Source organism: Nyctereutes procyonoides, unplaced genomic scaffold (assembly GCF_905146905.1).
Source record: "Nyctereutes procyonoides isolate TBG_1078 unplaced genomic scaffold, NYPRO_anot_genome, whole genome shotgun sequence".
Taxonomy (NCBI): domain Eukaryota; kingdom Metazoa; phylum Chordata; class Mammalia; order Carnivora; family Canidae; genus Nyctereutes; species Nyctereutes procyonoides.
In genome coordinates this window covers 54,303,190-54,320,204 of record NW_026575043.1, presented here as the reverse complement: position 1 = coordinate 54,320,204, position 17,015 = coordinate 54,303,190, and the positions used below count along the sequence as shown (strand labels likewise).

General features: G+C 41.7%; 2 protein-coding genes across 10 annotated transcripts in view; one reads left to right on the top strand and one right to left on the bottom strand.

The window, feature by feature from the left end:
* The window catches only part of HECTD4 (HECT domain E3 ubiquitin protein ligase 4), a 189,096-nt gene that overhangs the window by 51,939 nt on the left and 120,142 nt on the right, over window positions 1-17,015 (bottom strand). For 4 of the 9 annotated variants that reach the window (XM_055322034.1, XM_055322036.1, XM_055322038.1 and 1 more), the window contains exons 33-45: window positions 16,303-16,449; window positions 15,500-15,684; window positions 13,467-13,620; window positions 12,283-12,563; window positions 11,878-12,067; window positions 11,653-11,727; window positions 10,222-10,303; window positions 8,001-8,203; window positions 5,974-6,109; window positions 4,962-5,144; window positions 4,338-4,502; window positions 3,775-3,944; window positions 2,710-2,825 (exon numbers count right to left, since the gene is read on the bottom strand). In XM_055322034.1, the coding sequence (XP_055178009.1) occupies window positions 2,710-2,825; window positions 3,775-3,944; window positions 4,338-4,502; window positions 4,962-5,144; window positions 5,974-6,109; window positions 8,001-8,203; window positions 10,222-10,303; window positions 11,653-11,727; window positions 11,878-12,067; window positions 12,283-12,563; window positions 13,467-13,620; window positions 15,500-15,684; window positions 16,303-16,449 (2,087 nt within the window). The remainder of the gene's footprint in view (window positions 1-2,709; window positions 2,826-3,774; window positions 3,945-4,337; window positions 4,503-4,961; window positions 5,145-5,973; window positions 6,110-8,000; window positions 8,204-10,221; window positions 10,304-11,652; window positions 11,728-11,877; window positions 12,068-12,282; window positions 12,564-13,466; window positions 13,621-15,499; window positions 15,685-16,302; window positions 16,450-17,015) is intronic. The other 5 variants (XM_055322040.1, XM_055322042.1, XM_055322043.1 and 2 more) reach the window with 3 other exon arrangements.
* LOC129507560 (protein MANBAL-like) lies at window positions 6,610-7,143 on the top strand. The gene has a single exon (XM_055322044.1). It carries the CDS (start codon window positions 6,690-6,692, stop codon window positions 6,945-6,947), a length of 258 nt encoding a protein of 85 aa, XP_055178019.1. The 5' UTR covers window positions 6,610-6,689; the 3' UTR covers window positions 6,948-7,143.

Here is a 17,015-nt window from a genome sequence, read left to right as displayed (position 1 = left end):
CATCAAAATGGCCAAGACTTCTGCTTAATTCATCCCAGAGGAAGTCAAATAATGGAAGAAATCATTGAATTTTTTTCCGCATTTTAAAGAATCAAAAATTTATTATTACCTGTAAATTTCATGACATTTTCATACATGAAAGTAAAAGTCTTTATATATTCAAAAATAAAGATCAAAGAACTCTTTCTCTTCCACCCATCACCTTGAATCATTTATTAAACAGGATTTCTTCTAAGCACAGTCCAGGACTCTCTTGTGGGCTCTAAGAATCCACCATCATATTAGAAAGTAACCCCGATGCAGGGTTTGTTGATTCATCACAGGTAAAGGACTGAGAAGCCGGCAAACTCTGATATATACCTTAAATGTCAGAGCTCTTTCTGGTAACTTCATAAGTGAGTTATGAAAGTGACTATTAAACTTGACATAAGACATGATTTTAGGATATAAATTGGTGTATATAAACTCACAGTCTTCTCTTTTATGGCAATTAATAAACACTTCCCCACATTTCTATCCAACTCTTGTGACCACAAAGTTCTCTTCCATTAGAGAAAATGGGTTAGGTGGGTTATTATTAAAGCCATCTGAGGCCACTGCTCCAAATTATTATGATTCCTAGCTTGTACATTAAGTACCAAAGTTAATCCCACAGTTTAAGACTCCCTTATTCGAGAAACTGTATAAAAGGATACTCAGAGCCCTATAGAAAAGCAAGCAATCAATCAAGCAAGTACATGCTGGCTAAAAATCAGTCACGTAAGTCTTACAACGCCATGTAGGCCAAGAACAAGAAAAAGCAGAGGCAGGGAACGAAGGCCCAACCACAAGTACAAAGCTGAATTATGGGCATTTAGTCGCAAATAATTTCCCCTGAGAAGCCTAGTAAATTCCTTTTCTTCTGTTCTTATTCTCTATGCTCAGGATCTCTCTGAGCTTTATTACCGGCTGCTGGTTCCACAGTGCTACCCTTAAAAGAGGAGGGAGATTTAAGGAGTAAGACACATACAGAGTGAAGACCCAAAGCAAAGACCAACCAAAAGAAATTGGTGCCGTGTGAAAAAGAACAAAAACTGAAGGACAGAGAAGAGATTAAGGAGTGACTGAAAAAGCAAATGGCATGAGAAATAGTAAATAATATGGATAATAAAAATGACCTCACCCCCCACACAAAGGATAACACTAAAACCATTAAGGAAGTTAAAGAATATTCATTTATTCCTTACAGTTTCATGAAAATGCTAACAATTGAGTACTGGAAGATGCTAATTTAACTCTGAACAATTTCATTTAGAGTCCAATTATATCCTTGGAGACAAAGCATAAATTTTCACTTAAAAATACCCAGGCCAACTAGCAATTTACAGGAAATCTAAAGATTGTGAGATACAATAAATGATACCATAGAGATACAATCAGCAAAATCCAGATATAGGAAACCCTTCAAAAAATAAATTGCAAGGCAAAAAACATAACGAGGGGAATCTATATTTTAAAATAAAATGAGGGAACCCTGGGTGGCACAGCGGTTTAGCGCCTGCCTTTGGCGCGATCCTGGAGACCTGGGATCAAGTCCCACGTCGGGCTCCCGGTGCATGGAGCCTGCTTCTCCCTCTGCCTATGTCTCTGCCTCTCTCTCTGTGTGTGACTATCATAAATAAATAAATAAAAATTAAAAAAAATAAAAAAATAAAATAAAATGAAAAGACAGCAATGAAATTACAATGTAAGAATTTTATTTGAATCCCAATTTACATAAACAAATACAAAAACAAGTATGACTTTATGAGAAAATCAGAAAGTTGAATGCTGACAAGACAGTTAATATTAAAGAATTGTTAATTTTTCAGATGTGATCATGGTATTGCAGTTTTTTTAAGAGTCCTTATTTTTCAGAGACACATACTAAAAAATTTTTAGGTAAAATAATATCTAAGAATCTGCTTAAAAATAATCCAGGAGGGGGTACAGCATAGATGAAAGAAGATTGACCATGAGTTAACTATTGAGCCTGAGGCTTCACTATTCTAGTCTCCCTATTTTTGTGTTTAAACTTTTCCATTAACACACACACACACACATAGATACACACACATACACAAACAGGGATGGATGTTAGTGCAAACTCCGGACTGTGAATTCAAATGTCGACAATGACAAGAGTCAGACAGTATCTGCAATCCTAAGGGTTCATAAATAGTTTTTTTAAGATTTATTTACTTATTCCGAGAGACACACACACACACACACACAGAGAGAGAGAGAGAGAGAGAGAGAGAGAGAGAGAGACGCAGAGACATAGGTAGAGGGAGAAGCAGACTCCCCATAGGGACCCCGATGCGGGACTTGATCCAGGATCCCAGGATCACACCCTGAGCCAAAGGCAGATGCTCAGCCACTGAGCCACCCAGGTGTACCCAAAAACAGTTCTAACAGAGAAATTAATGCAATGAATTAATATGAATGGAAGAAAGAAAACACGCTGGCACGGTCCTCAATTAAATTGAAAAATGCCGATTTCCTACTTCGTATGTACTAAAAGCTATTTACATTTCTAGATCTGGGATAAAAGTTGTGATAACTGCTATCTGCAGAGCTCAGCTATTTGACACACGTGTGTGTGTGTGTATATAAATGTTAGCATTCCATTGTCAAACTGGAAATGTGCTGACAACACTTGGAGCAGTAAGGAAAGCCACAGGTACTTACCAGCACTGCATTCCTGGGCCACTAGGTTGAGCACTTCAACAGCTGCTGGACACTGTTGTATGAATTCTTCACAGAATAAGCTGTCTTCTAAAAGCTGGGCCATGACCAGGCATGCTCTTAATGTTAAAAGATTTATAATATTTCAAAATCATCAACGTTCATTCTCTAAAAAGTTAACTATGAAGAACATTTTAATCAATTTTGTTCCCTAACTTACAAAAAAGGTTTAAACTCCTCATTCCTCTTGTTTTTTTTTTTTTTTTTTTCTGAACTAGATTTGTATGGAAGCATAAGTAACTGTTCTTTTCCCCCAGAGTAATTGCTGACAGTGCATGGACAAGAAGAGGGGTAAATGGTTGCCATCTCTACTAAATGCAGATACAAAGTGCCAGGTGAGAAATTAGCATTATCTCTTAAAAAACATTTCCTAAACTGTGCTCCATGGGCAACATTAGTGCTCTGGGAATAAGAAGAACCCAGACACTTAGAAAATCTGTATGCTGATCTCTTACCTAATTCATAACACGTATTCGAACTTTCTAAGAAGTCCCATTGCCAAAAGAGAAACTTGTTACTGTGGTAAATAAATGTATTCGCAAGAAAATACTGTTTTTCCTTCTGACACCAACACCTGAGAGCATTCCCTAGTTTTCTCCTTTTCAGTTTGAAAAGTGATAGATCAGATGTATGTTAATGTAGCCTGAACCACTTGAACAAGGTAAAGTGGCAGAGAGGTCCACTGGAATAGAACAAAGTGCTTTTACCAAAGCAAAGCAGTGGGAGCCTTGTGTATGATAGATCACTTTTTGACTGCTTACTTATTATTTTGGGGGGAATAGCTAAACTGTTTCAAAGTGCAGAAATTACACAATGCAACAAAACTTGCAGAAATTGGGGAATATAACAAAAATGTAGTAAACACAGCACAGAACAGTCTCTGTTCTCAGCTTGGCATGAACTTCATACTGTGGACGCACTAAATCAGGAGTGGAGGGGCCCAGCAAGGACCCCTGCCTCTCTGGCCTGTACCACCTCAGCCTTAGGGGATTTCTGGGGGGTGCTCACCTTGTTCTTATTTCAGCCAGGAGCCGAACGACTGCCATCACAGGAGCTGACCCATCTCCTGTTGCAGGAAGTGAGGTATGAATAGAGAGACTTCCCTCCTGAGGAAGCAACATGGACTGGACTGCCTGTACTACCTTCTCAGTAATGGACAGTTTATGAAGAGGCAGTGCCTGATGGTGATGGGGGGGGGGCATGGCAAAAAGTCAAATTCAAGTAGTTAGTTTTTAAGAAATGAGGGTGTTATTATTTGGAGTTAATTCTCAAAATTTCAGTCAAAAAAATAAAATCACCATACAGAAAATTGCAAACTAGACCAAAACAATTAAAAATACAATACACTGTGGAATATTCCTAACCAAAGAAACGAGTGTTGTCATCTACGTAAAAATCTTCACACAAACGTTACTATTAAGTAATTACACCCAATATATAAATACACCTCCCAAGTAACACTTAAGATAACCAAGTATTTTTGCCTCTGTACTGTGTGTGCACATATTTTTCATCACAGTATGTTTACCATTTGCAGTGACATTTAATAATGCATTTAAAAATCACCTTACCTCCGATCTCGGAACACAAAGTCTAGACAATGGAATAGTCAATGTGTCTGATGCTTGCGAAGTCTTTCTACAGTCTATGGGTGGGAATCTGACTGTAGCTATACCTTCCTGTTCATTGATAGAAGCCACTACTCCGATGCTTCCTGATATTCCTCTACCTAAAACCTAGAGACAAAGAGGGATTATGATTAGCACTACTGACCGGCTCTGATGGTGTATACGACACTCTCATGGGACAGGTGTGGAAGAGTGAATTCTCAGCTGTTGTTAGTGGCATTATAGGAATAGCTTATCACAATGCAGATACCAAGCACTGAATGGGGAGTTAAAATAGTAGGTCCTAAAACCTATGTCAAGGTGACCACAATATGACAGAATCTCAAACTTCCAACTCTAAAACTTAAGTGACACCAAGGGACACAGATATCATAGTTAAAACCATACAGTACTGTATAATATTTGAATAACCTGCAGCACAGTGTGGATTAGAATTCATGAGTTTCTCAGATTCCTTGTTTAGCTTGAAGGAACAAGGATTCCTGTCCAACTGGGTGGATGATACAGTCTTTACAGATGATCAGTTAATCAATGGATGCAGGAACTTGGGAAATGCTGGCTGGTTACCTGAACCTCAGACCCTATCTTGATGGTCTCTTTGAAGCCTCCAAGGGCACACAGTGCAGCGACAGCCTGGCGGGCGATTCTCTGAAGTTTGGCAAGTTTCCTGCCACTGCTGCTCCCATTTTCCAGAATGCTCTCTGCGTATTTCCCCAACTGTGGAATGTACATCAGCGCACGAGACAGAACCTAAACATAAGAAGCAGCCATGTAGTAGGAGTTAAAGCTTTGGTCATTTTCAACACTAAGAGTGATGAAGTATCTGTTATCTGTAACAGTGGCTGGCTCCCATGTACTGCAGGAACTCTGCTTATGGGAGGGATGAAGTAACTATCAGGTGTGACCACGGATGTCTTGCCATATTCGCCTTATATAATGAGACAGGACTGGAAACACACAACCTCAGAATGTGGGAGAATCAAACACTGCATTGACAAAACTCCTAAAATAAGGCAAAAGCTTATCTGAAGGAAAACCATCACAGCATACTGCCTACAACTCAACATCCAATTTTCTTAAGGCACTCACTTGAAAAAGGACTATGGGCAAATGGGAATTGATTACAGGTCCCTAGTTTTCAGGAAACTAGACTACTACGTGTAATGATGAATTAACTGACAGAACATTCAGGGAGTATAAATCACAGAGGCCTTAGAACTTAGTAAATACACTTAACAAATCCAATAAACCAAGGCTGTGTGATTTCCTAATGTCAGTACCAACTGAACATAGGCAAGAATGAGAAACAAGGCATGCTATTCCTTTCCCCGAGAATATAGTCTCATCTTCTGCAAAATTAGAACTGGCAGTGACAGGAGGCATAGGTTAGCGGAAGGGAAACGATTAAACCAAAGCAAATTTGACGGGGGGGTGGGGGGATAAGACTGCTAACAAGTCTGTCTGACCAATTTGGGAAATCTTTACTAGAATAGGATCCTTATTAGGCAGGATTCAAATGCTAAAACAGATCACAAACCTCCCCCTTGTTTCCCCAGTTAAGCAGGGACTCTGTGCTAACCTTTTCTGCTGTTGTGGTCCATATTTGGGCAGCATTTGACTCGGGGGCCATTAGCAAGCTATGAAGCAAGGCGATCACTTCTGCGGCCATGCTGTTCGCCACGTGCCCACTAATGAAGGGTCGGACGGGATCAGTCCTGCAAGTGTCAAGAGGGAAAGGGTCAATGTCCAGGCGATGGTTAAGAATGCAGAGGTGGCTTTTAGGGTTATCATCGGATGGAAAAATTTTCTAATGATACAAGAAAAAGTGGATTTCATTGACTAAGAAAAAGAACAGCTAAATTATCATGGAGGGAGCGGGGGGATCAGTTCTCTCACAGTCTTTCTGTTAATTAAAGAATCCTCTAAAACAGCAGACCTCAAAACCTGAACGGCATAAACCATCAGGATCAAGGAAAGACCCTAAGGACCCTATGGCACACCAATTCCTGGCTTGCAAACATAGAACACTTCGCAAACTCCCTAGAAGCAATGCTCTTTCCTCCTGTCTACTCCCAGAGAGAAGTTTTTGTGTAGAGCTAGGCTGATTGGAAGGAAAGGCATCAAGACCTGAGTTTACTAATACTCAAAAAAGCTGTAGCTGGTGTTCCTGGTTAGTGGCCTTTCTCAAAAAAAGACCACCCTCGACTTCCGGGGGAGCGGCTGGGCGGCGTGGGAGAAGTTGGCTCTGGAAAGTGGTGAATCAGAGGAGACCACAGGCAGCTGGTGGCCGAGGCCATGGCCTCCGACCTGGACTTCTCACCTCCCGAGGTGCCTGAGCCCACTTTCCTAGAGAACCTGCTGCAGTATGGACTCTTCCTGGGGGCCATCTTCCAGCTCATCTGTGTGCTGGCCATCATTGTACCTGTTCCCAAGTCCCATGAGGTGGAGGCAGAGCCCTCTGAGCCCAGAAATGTGGAGGTGACGAGGAAGCCCAAGACTGCTGCTCTTTCTGCCAGCAAGAGGCCCAAGAAGGAGGCAAAGAAGAAGTGGTAGAAGAGGAGGCCTGTGGAGCCAGGCGGGCGAGGCAGGGGCCTCGACGGGGAGCCCCCTGGGACTCAACGTCCTGTTCCCTCCGACGTCCCAGGGTCAGGGCTGAGGTGGCTGGGCTACTCTCTGACCACAGAGATCTGGACAATCATGACAGTCCCCTGGCCCCAGCTGGGCAGCCTACCACTTCCTCTTCCTTTTGCTTCCGAGACAGTTTAGAGCCACAGGGACTAAACCCTGTGTACAGAGGCTGTGCAAGAAGTCTGTCTGTCCAGAAGTTGGGTCAGCTCCGAGTGACATTTCCATACTTAATCATTGTGTCCAGCCTTCAGACCCACACCTTGTGGATTTACATTGCATTTTAGAGCCGTGATCTCATGCTGACACACACCGCCCCTCCCATCACTTGTGCACCACAGATCTGCTAATCAGTCACCTTTGTCTCTGCCATACAGATGGGGTCAGGCCAGGCCTTCCCTGTTTGTTTAGGTCAGGACGCCATGGCCACTGCGATGTCAGTGGTCCAAGACAAGCATGACAGCCAGGTCTGAAGATGCCTGGTGGCAGAGCCAGCAGGCAGGCTGGCTGGCCAGGGTTTGCCTGGTTCTCCTCTGGCAGACAGAAGGGATTTGGCTACATGAGTGCATGTTCTTGGGCTCAAACTTTCTTAGCCTCTGAAATGGGGGGCTTGACAGTCTCAGAGCAACCTCATTTCAGCCTATCATGGTGTATTCAGTGTGTGCCTTTTGGCTTCATCTGTACATGTCCTCTTTCCCCTCAATTCTTTTAACCCCATAACAGTGAGGAAAAGTCATCTGGGCAAGTAAATGTCAATAAACTGCCTCACATGCTGGGAAAAAAAAAAAAAGACCACCCTCTGGCTGTAGATGCCCACTCAGCCAGGAATGCTGCCCTATTTGCCCAGGACCACCTCAGATGGGTATTTTAACCCCGAAGTCCTCATTTCCAGCAGGTCAAGAGGATGATATACAATTAAAACCCTAAAAACAAGTCCATTACTAAGTAGACCTTAGAAGAGTCTGGACAGGAAAAGACTACCTTGCGAGTTCAGAGTTCCTCTCTCGGCAAATGGAGGTCTGGGCAGTTTTCTTTTTGTCACCTGTGGACAGTCCGCTCACAGTTTCTGGGTTGACAGACTCTACAGGCGGCCCAATGCTGACGATGAGGCCAGACTGTGCCCACTTGGTTGCTTTTCGAAGAGCAGCTGCAGCCTCCTCTGTAATCACCTCACAACAGCCGCCCTGTAGGGAGGTTTGAGACCGTCACCATACTCTGCTTCCTACTTTTTTTTTTTTTTTTTTTTTTTTTTTTTTTTTACGATAGTCATACAGAGAGAGAGAGAGAGAGAGGCAGAGACACAGGCAGAGGGAGAAGCAGGCTCCATGCACCGGGAGCCCGACCCTGGATCCGGGTCTCCAGGATCGCGCCCTGGGCCAAAGGCAGGCACCAAACTGCTGCGCCACCCAGGGATCCCCGCTTCCTACTTTTTAAAACCTGCTTCCCCGTTACCAAAGCAATTCAGGCTCATTTCTCAAAGACTCACATGTTAAAATACTATATATAGAAAGTTAATTTCCCATAAACATCCCATGTCCTCACCCAGTCACATATAACTGTGAATCCTCTAAATTTGTTTCCATGCAAATTCTGGCACACATAATCATGGATCACACTACGCAGTTTTTTCTGTTTAATTTTTCTCAGTTATCAAACTATCATGTGTTTTGATACTGATATATGTAGATTGACCTCACTCTTTTTATAATTGTATAGTATTTCATCATAGGCATACAACTTAAATTTTTTTTAAGATTTTTTTAAAGACGGAACACAAGTTTTGTGTTTTTTTTTTTAAAGATTTTATTTATTTATTCATGAGAGACACAGAGAGAGAGAGAGGCAGAGACACAGGCCGAGGGAGAAGCAGGCTCCACTCAGGGAGCCCGACGTGGGACTCAATCCCGGGTCCTGGGTCCCCAGGATCACACCCCAGGCTGCAGGCAGTGCTAAACCGCTGCGCCACCAGGGCTGCCCCAACTTAAATTTTTAAATTTAAAAATTTGAGGTATAAATGACATACAACAATTTCTTTAATCAATCCCCCATTTAGGGGTATACAGATTATATTTTTTTGTTTTGTTTTAAATAAATAAATAGAGCTGTGCAGAGCATGGTTGTCTCTGGACCCTTGAGAATGCTTGTTTACCCTCACCTTGACAATAATGAGTATTATCAGGGTTTTTTTTTAAAGATTTTATTTATTTATTCATGAGAGACACACAGAGAGAGAGACAGCGACATAGGCAGAGAGAGAAGCAGGCTCCAATGCAGAGAGCCGGATGTGAGTCTTGATCCCAGGACTCCAGGATTATACCCTGGGCTGAAGGCAGGCACTCAACTACTGAGTCATCCAGGTGTCCCTATCAATTTTCTTTAACTTTGACAGGTGAAAAATTATATATTACTATTTTTATTTCTTTATTTATTGTATAATCTGTAAACATGAGCATATTTCAATGTTTTTTATGGGTTATGTATCTTTAGTTCTTTTATCTATTATTCTTTTTTAAAATCTATTATTCTTCTAACCTTTTACATATTATCACTTTTAAAGTATTGTTATTTATGTATTTGATTTTTTTTAGGGAGAGAGAGAGAACATGTGGGATGGGGAGGGGCAGAGAAGAGAGAGAGAGACAGAATCTTAAACATGTTCCATGTCCAGTGTGGAGCCCGACACAGGGCTCAATCTCACAGATGCTTAACGAACTGAGTCACACAGGTACCCCTCACTTTTAAGGCATTAATAGGCTGCAAAAAATATATATATATTTTAAAGATTTTATTTATTCATGAGAGACACAGAGAGAGAGAGAGTCAGAGACATAGGCAGAGGGAGAAGCTGGGAGCCTGATGTGGGACTCAATCCTGGGACTCCAGGATCATGCCCTGGGCCAAAGGCAGGCACTAAACCGCTGAGCCTCCCAGGCGTCCCATAGGCTGCAAAACTTTCTTAATAAAACTAAGAAAAAACTTCTAGGTCAAGAACGAGAATTCTCTTTTACATTTTAACATCAATGACAAATTGACTCTGACTGGTTCTCTTAAAAATGGCTACAGTTAAGCCACTGACTTTAATTTTTCACTCTGCCTCCTTATGGGAATTTTTTTTCTTAAATGTCTCTGAAAACCTAAAGCATGGCAAATGTTTCTCAATCAAGCATTCCTGTCAGAGTGGGTGTCTCCGAATTAGAGTTACCTTTGTCATGTCTCGATCCATTTTCACAACTTTCTCCATGTTGGCACCAGTGCCAAGTCTGAAGGGCCGTCCTTCTGAGCTACTAAAAGGGAAAGCAGAGAGAGGTGATGATCTTCCAGGCAAGGTCAAGGTCAGGCTGCACACCATGGGGCAATCTAGTATTAACCAGAGCAGTACTATATGCTACAACAGGATTTTAAAACCCATAGTAAGACTCAATTTTTCAAAAAGGAAAGAATTTATTATTGTTTAATTACAGGACTTTTAGGGATCAAAACACCAGCTGTTTTTAGAGAGTTGTAGTGATAATTTAAATACTACATGAAAATGATGTACAAAATAGCTGAACAAAATCGAGAATCTGAGCCTACAATACAGGGAAGGCTGGGCACCTGGGAGGCCAGGACCTTAGGAGGTGAGTGATCTAAATCCCAAAATAAGGGGACTTTAACAATAGCATGGGTTGGGGATCCCTGGGTGGCGCAGCGGTTTGGCGCCTGTCTTTGGCCCGGGGCGTGATCCTGGAGACCCGGGATCGAATCCCACATCAGGCTCCCGGTGCATGGAGCCTGCTTCTCCTTCTGCCTGTGTCTCTGCCTCTCTCTCTCTCTCTCTCTCTCTGTGACTATCATAAGTAAATAAAAAAAAAAACTGTTTAAAAAACAATAGCATGGGTTGGATGCCTTGATTTTATTTTTAATTTTTATTTATTTATGATAGGCACACAGTGAGAGAGAGAGAGGCAGAGACACAGGCAGAGGGAGAAGCAGGCTCCATGCACCGGGAGCCCGACGTGGGATTCGATCCTGGGTCTCCAGGATCGCGCCCTGGGCCAAAGGCAGGCGCCAAACCACTGCGCCACCCAGGGATCCCGGATGCCTTGATGTTAATGACTGGATCTTTCTAAAAATTCAGTTTCCTCTGTCTTTTAAACCTGGCCTCCAAAAACTCCTTCACCAAATTTGCACTGTCAGGTTTTGCAATGCCTAAGAATGTTTCTTGGTGGTTCCTGCATCTAGCACTGACCTGCTGGAACCCTAGTTTACGCCAGTAGCCCATTAGTGCTTTCAGTTGCCATGATGGCAGCCAAGGGACCAATTATGAGGATGACACCATCACCACATCATTTATTTGAAGAAAGAAGTCTTCCCCGGAGACATACATACGTGTCCTAAATTCCCTTATGTTCTGTGGAAGACCTTCCTGGCTCCCACTGACAGGGCTCCATGTTTAAAAAAAATTTCTCTTATCTCTCCACCTCACAGTCAATGGTATCCTTAAATTTACCAATGGCTGAAGGATGCCAATGACTAAAACCAGACTGCGTTATTCCTTCTTGAAGCCCAAATCACACTGTAGACTCTCCATTGAGCACAAACAATACATTCTCAACAGGGCTTTTGCTCTCTGTTGGGTTTGAAGAAACAGTACCGAGTTGTGGATAAAAGCTTGGGCTCTGTGGTCAGAGGCCTGCGTCTGTGGTTCAGCTCTGCCTCAGTTTCTCCACTGTAACAACAGGGATGACAGTAATAGTGATTACCTCTTAGGGTCGTCAAGAGGGCTGAGACAGTTGATGTATGTAAGGGGCTTACTGAGCTCAGTGCCTGGGACACAGTCAGTGCCTAATGACATGTGGCTATTACAACAGTCAGTCACCTTAGTAGCGGCTGGAGAACCTCATGGGATGATTGGTCTTCCCGCTTATGGATAAAGATAGACAGCTTGCCATCCACTGCTTCACTCTCTTCTCCAGGATCTTTGTCTCCTTTTAAGGAATTCTTGGGGCTGGTTTTTGTCAATGTAGTATCAGGTTCAGAAGCAGTTGGAGAAAGAACTGTCTGACATCCTTTAAAAGCAAACAGAACAATTGCAGTGTTATTGGTATAGCTCCCCTGCGCAGGGAAAACTCTGGCTTTGGAATCTCTCTTCTTCCCTCTCCCACCTCCCTTTCTTTCATCACAGAAGGCATAGCAGCAGCAGCAGCTACAGACAGCAGGAAGCTCAGTGTGGCCGGCCACAAGAAGCAGGCACCTCTGTACCATCCTCCGGCCAGCCTCTCACCTGGGACCACGTAATCTGCCAGCTTTGCTAAGAGCAATGAAGCGATCTTGGATGCTGGGTCACTGGGATCCTCCTGCTCACTGTTTAGGGAAGGAACAGAGTAGCTCCATGGTGGGAGCTCCACATTCCCACAATCTTCTACACTCATCAGCGGGAGCGCAGCCCGGCACAGCTGAAGAATGATAAGGACCAGCTTTGGAGATGGGCGCTGGTCAAGCAGCAGGGAGAGGAGTTTGGACACACAAGCTGGCTGGCTCAGGATGGCTTTACCTATGTGACTCCTGGAAAAGAAGGAAAAAAAGGTAAATGACGTTGGGCATATTGGTCTATAGACATTCAGAAGCAAGAATTCCCTAAATGAGGATGATTCCCTCGTGAGGATGACTCACGAGGACAACACGGATCTGGCACTATGTTTTTAGGAAGGAGAATGAAGGTTTTTGGTAAATATCTAATGTAAGTTCACAATTGACCAACCAATAATACTTAAAAAGAAAGATTTTTGAATATTTTCTGATCCCTAATGTTTACTTAACTGCGATGCTATAGTTCAGCATGGTTCATGGAGCACTACAACTGTATGAACCAAACTAGAGACTTTCCATTTAGTCTTTTATTTCCTTTTAAGGAGTGCTTTAAGACCAAATTATCTCACACAGGGTTGCACAGGCCTCAACAGTGTGGAATATGACATAGCTGATCCTGTGGCATCTCACTGAGAAGAAAACAAAGTCCAGCAGAAGCCAAAGAACAAGTAGCCTTATGTGGACAAGCAGTTGTGGGCCTCACAGCTCACACAGGATGGTATCAAACCTCCACAGATTGTCTTAAGACACAGCATGAGAACATGAGTCAACTGCAGGTCCTGACTGATTATTCTTTATTTTGCTATAATGAGGGTAAGATTTGGGGTTACTCAATGTACCTGCATAGACCTGAAAGGCTAGCAGCTGTCACCAGCAAAGTTTTAAAGCAAATGGTATCATTTTATGATGTAGAGATTCACCTAAACAATCCTCGCATTTTAGAGCTACTGTTTGTCAATAGTTTTGTTCTCTACTGTTCTGGAAGCAGAAGCATGTCAGAATGGCCTTGTAATTTAGATGTTTCAAAAGACAATCACCACCCAAGAGAAGCCCCGATCATTCAGGAGGAAAGCCACCTCTTTCCACAGCTCTCTATACCTTGAGAGATCATTGAGAAGACTAAGGACATCCTGGAGAGCATCATTCCCAGCAGCCTGGTTGCCACAGCACTCAGTTGCTCGGGCAAGATGGTTGGTGAGAAGGCTGGACACCTGACGGGCCAGACCTGAGTGTACTGCCTCTGTGGAGCCACCTTTAGAGTTCAAAGAAAGAAAGAAAGAGTGAAGTGAGAACTCAAAGAAGCCATGGTGAGCCTGCAGGTGTGGCAAGTCCTCCCTCTCTGTGTCCCTACTTAAAGCCCTTCTCTTGCCTGATTTTTCTTTAACCTGCTCAGGATTCCACTAGCTATCCAATTAGTGTCTTCTCATTAGGTAACATTTGCACATATAAAAGGTTAATGATTCAATGTTGGGGAAAGACATTATTCTTAATGAAAACTGAATAGAACTCATACAAAACAAGGAACATACTTTTATTAACAGGGAAAAATCACCATTTTTTTTTTAAACTGTCATGAACACACCTTGATTTTTAGCTCAAACACAATTAAAGACCTTTTCGGATCTTTCCATTTTCACTGTAGTTCCAGAAGCCCCTCCCTTCCAAGCAGCTCTTGTAAAAAATGACACAAATTAATTGTCATTTCCTGAACTTCCCATGCTCTCTGGGATCCCTATGCCTACACACACTATTTATTGTGCATGGAAACATTCTTTATCCTGTAAGAGTAAGTCACTCGTCACCTTCTTGGGGGAGCTTTGCCTACTCTAGCACAGCTGGTCTGTAGGAACCTCTGTGCTCCCAACACTTTGCATGCACCTCAATTATGGCACTGACCACACCGCAATCATTTGCTCACTGGTCTATCCCACCACTGCATCATATTTCTTAAGAGCAATGCCCTTGTTCATCTTATGCCTGATTCTCAAGATAATAAAACACACAGTGAGGGGAGGGGTAAGGGGACGGGGTAACTGGGTGATGGACATTAAGGGTATGTGATGACATAATGAGCACTGGGTATTATATAAGATTGATGAATCAATGACCTCTAACTTTGAAATTATTAATATACTATAGTTAATTAATTGAATTTAAATTAAAAATAGTAATAAGAAATAATAAAACACGCAGTGAATGAATAAACAAATAACCAAGGTATATACATAGGCCTGGGATATTATGGAGATGTTATCCTTCAACTTTACTTTTTCAGCTGGATTGGAAAAAATATAATTTGGAAATAGCACTTGAAAATGCAACTAAATCATTTCATGTTATTTGTAGACTGTTAGCAGTGTTGACAAAATAGAAATGAAAAATATCTTCTCAATTTCCTGGCTTACTGTACTCTTCCAGAGTGGTTATCATTCCTCACCTCCACCCACAGCTCTATTGAGGGATGACTAACAAATACAGTTGTATACAATTTATATTGTATAATGTGATTTTTTTTAAAAAGGTATACAACATGATTATATATGTAAATATGTATATACATTGTGAAATGATTACTACAATCTAGTTAATACTTCCATCACCTCACTAGTTATTGGAGTATGTGTGTGTGTGTGGTTTGAGAACATTTAAGATTCACTTTCTCAGCAAATTTCAAGAGTATGATTAAGTATTATTGACTATAATCACCATGCTGTACATTAGACCCAGAACTTATTCATCTTATAACTGGAAGTTTGACCTTTTGACCAACATCTCCCCAATTCCGCCTCCTCCTAAAATTCCTGGCAACTACCATTCTACTCTTGGTTTCTAGGAGTTTGGCTTTTTTAGATTCCACATATAAGGGAGATCATTCAGTATTTGTCTTTCTACGTCTGGCTTATTTCACTTAGCACAATGTGCTCTAGGTTAGAATATTATTTAATGTCATAGTGTAGCCATAAATTTTCAGAGAAGCATGCTGATGAAGAGGCTCTCATGAAATCATTAATTTGACCCATCTGATTATGTAATTTAATATAGCCTTTCTTTCCCCCAGCCAGCACAAATAATTAAATAGACATGTCAACAGAAGAAATCAATGAATTCTAGAATGGAATCCTGCTTCTTACCTTCTTCTTTTTCCCACTCAACACAGCGATTGGCAAGCACCTGGAAAGCTGCCCAGGCCATTGTGGCCACTTTCTGCTTCTTAGTTTGCTTCTCACTGGAGCTAGATTCCGTCTGACTACTCAAGCTACAGAGTCGATCCATGAGCTGAACGAGGCCACTGCGCACCAGGCACTTCTCTTCGCTCCTGGGCCAGGTGGAAAGGGTTACATGAAATAAACATCACTGACCAGCCTTCGGGTTTAAGACCCAGGTTATCAAAGGGGCATAAAAACAGCATAGTTCTTTGTCTATTACTTAGGATACTACCATGCATAACTCAACACAGAAATATGTCTTTACAATGAGGATTTCCTTCATAAATAAGGAACTTCAAATTTTAGTTTGTTCATATAGAACAATAAGTAAAAACTGATAGAATCAACTCACAGTTCCCATAAAAGAAAAAAAATTACATAGAAAAAAAGGGGGATTTATAAGGTGAGAAAATAAATGTATTTGCAAAGATTTTTTGCCAAATGTTAAGTAATTTCCTAGAGATCTTTTACGTTCCTTTAAACCTCTCCATTTTGACAATGTAATATGATCCCTCTTGGCCACTCTTGATCATGTAGGAATTCAACAATCTGGAATTTACACAGTAACCTTAGGTGTCTGTCAGGGAGGTAAGTTCATTTAATCACAGTGGTAGTGTCATTGGATAATCAAAGCAAAAAAAAAAAATCCCAATTTTTAAATTAAAAAATATTTTTAATTAAACACTGCAGTGTTACTTACTCACAATAAAAAGCATTGCCTTATTTACCTGGTATAAGGTATGGTACATAAGAGTCCGATGCTATTTGCACATGCAATAGGGTAACGAGCACATAGAGACACAACAGAGGTCATGGTCTCGCCAAAGGCTTCCTGGACCTGCTCGACCATCCCACCACAGGTTAGTTCTTCAATTCTATGAAACAGAACCAAAGTGCAGGCTTCTTGAACCACGGCAAGAAGAGTGATGGTAAACATAAGAACATAAGAGCAGGAATGTTCTTGTGAGAAACCCAAGGGTGTCTAGATGAATCCAGAACTGAAGGGATCTTAGAAATTACCATTGTTTCCCAGACTCCAGGACCACACAAGACTACCAGACAGCATTTCTTAAGTTGCCTCACAGACAATGCCCAAACTTTAGAAAAGTGTGGGGAATCCCAGCCTAAGTCAAGTCAAGCAGGACTACTCGGAGCCTTACAAGATTAAAGTCCACAATATCTCTAAGAGCAACAGAATGGTACTCCACATTTCCCAAATGCATTTAATAAGGAAACATCTGAAACTTGTCTACAATATCCTATGCAGCACTGAATTCTGTAAATGCAATTGTACTAATGAGAAAATCAAGGCCTAAATTGATTAGCTAAGTGTCCTTTTCAAGTTCACATTGTGATTATTAGCAGATTATGAGAATCCAATTGATATGAAATAAGACTTTCCCAATATAAACACACAACCTGGATTCTTTTTTTTTTTTAA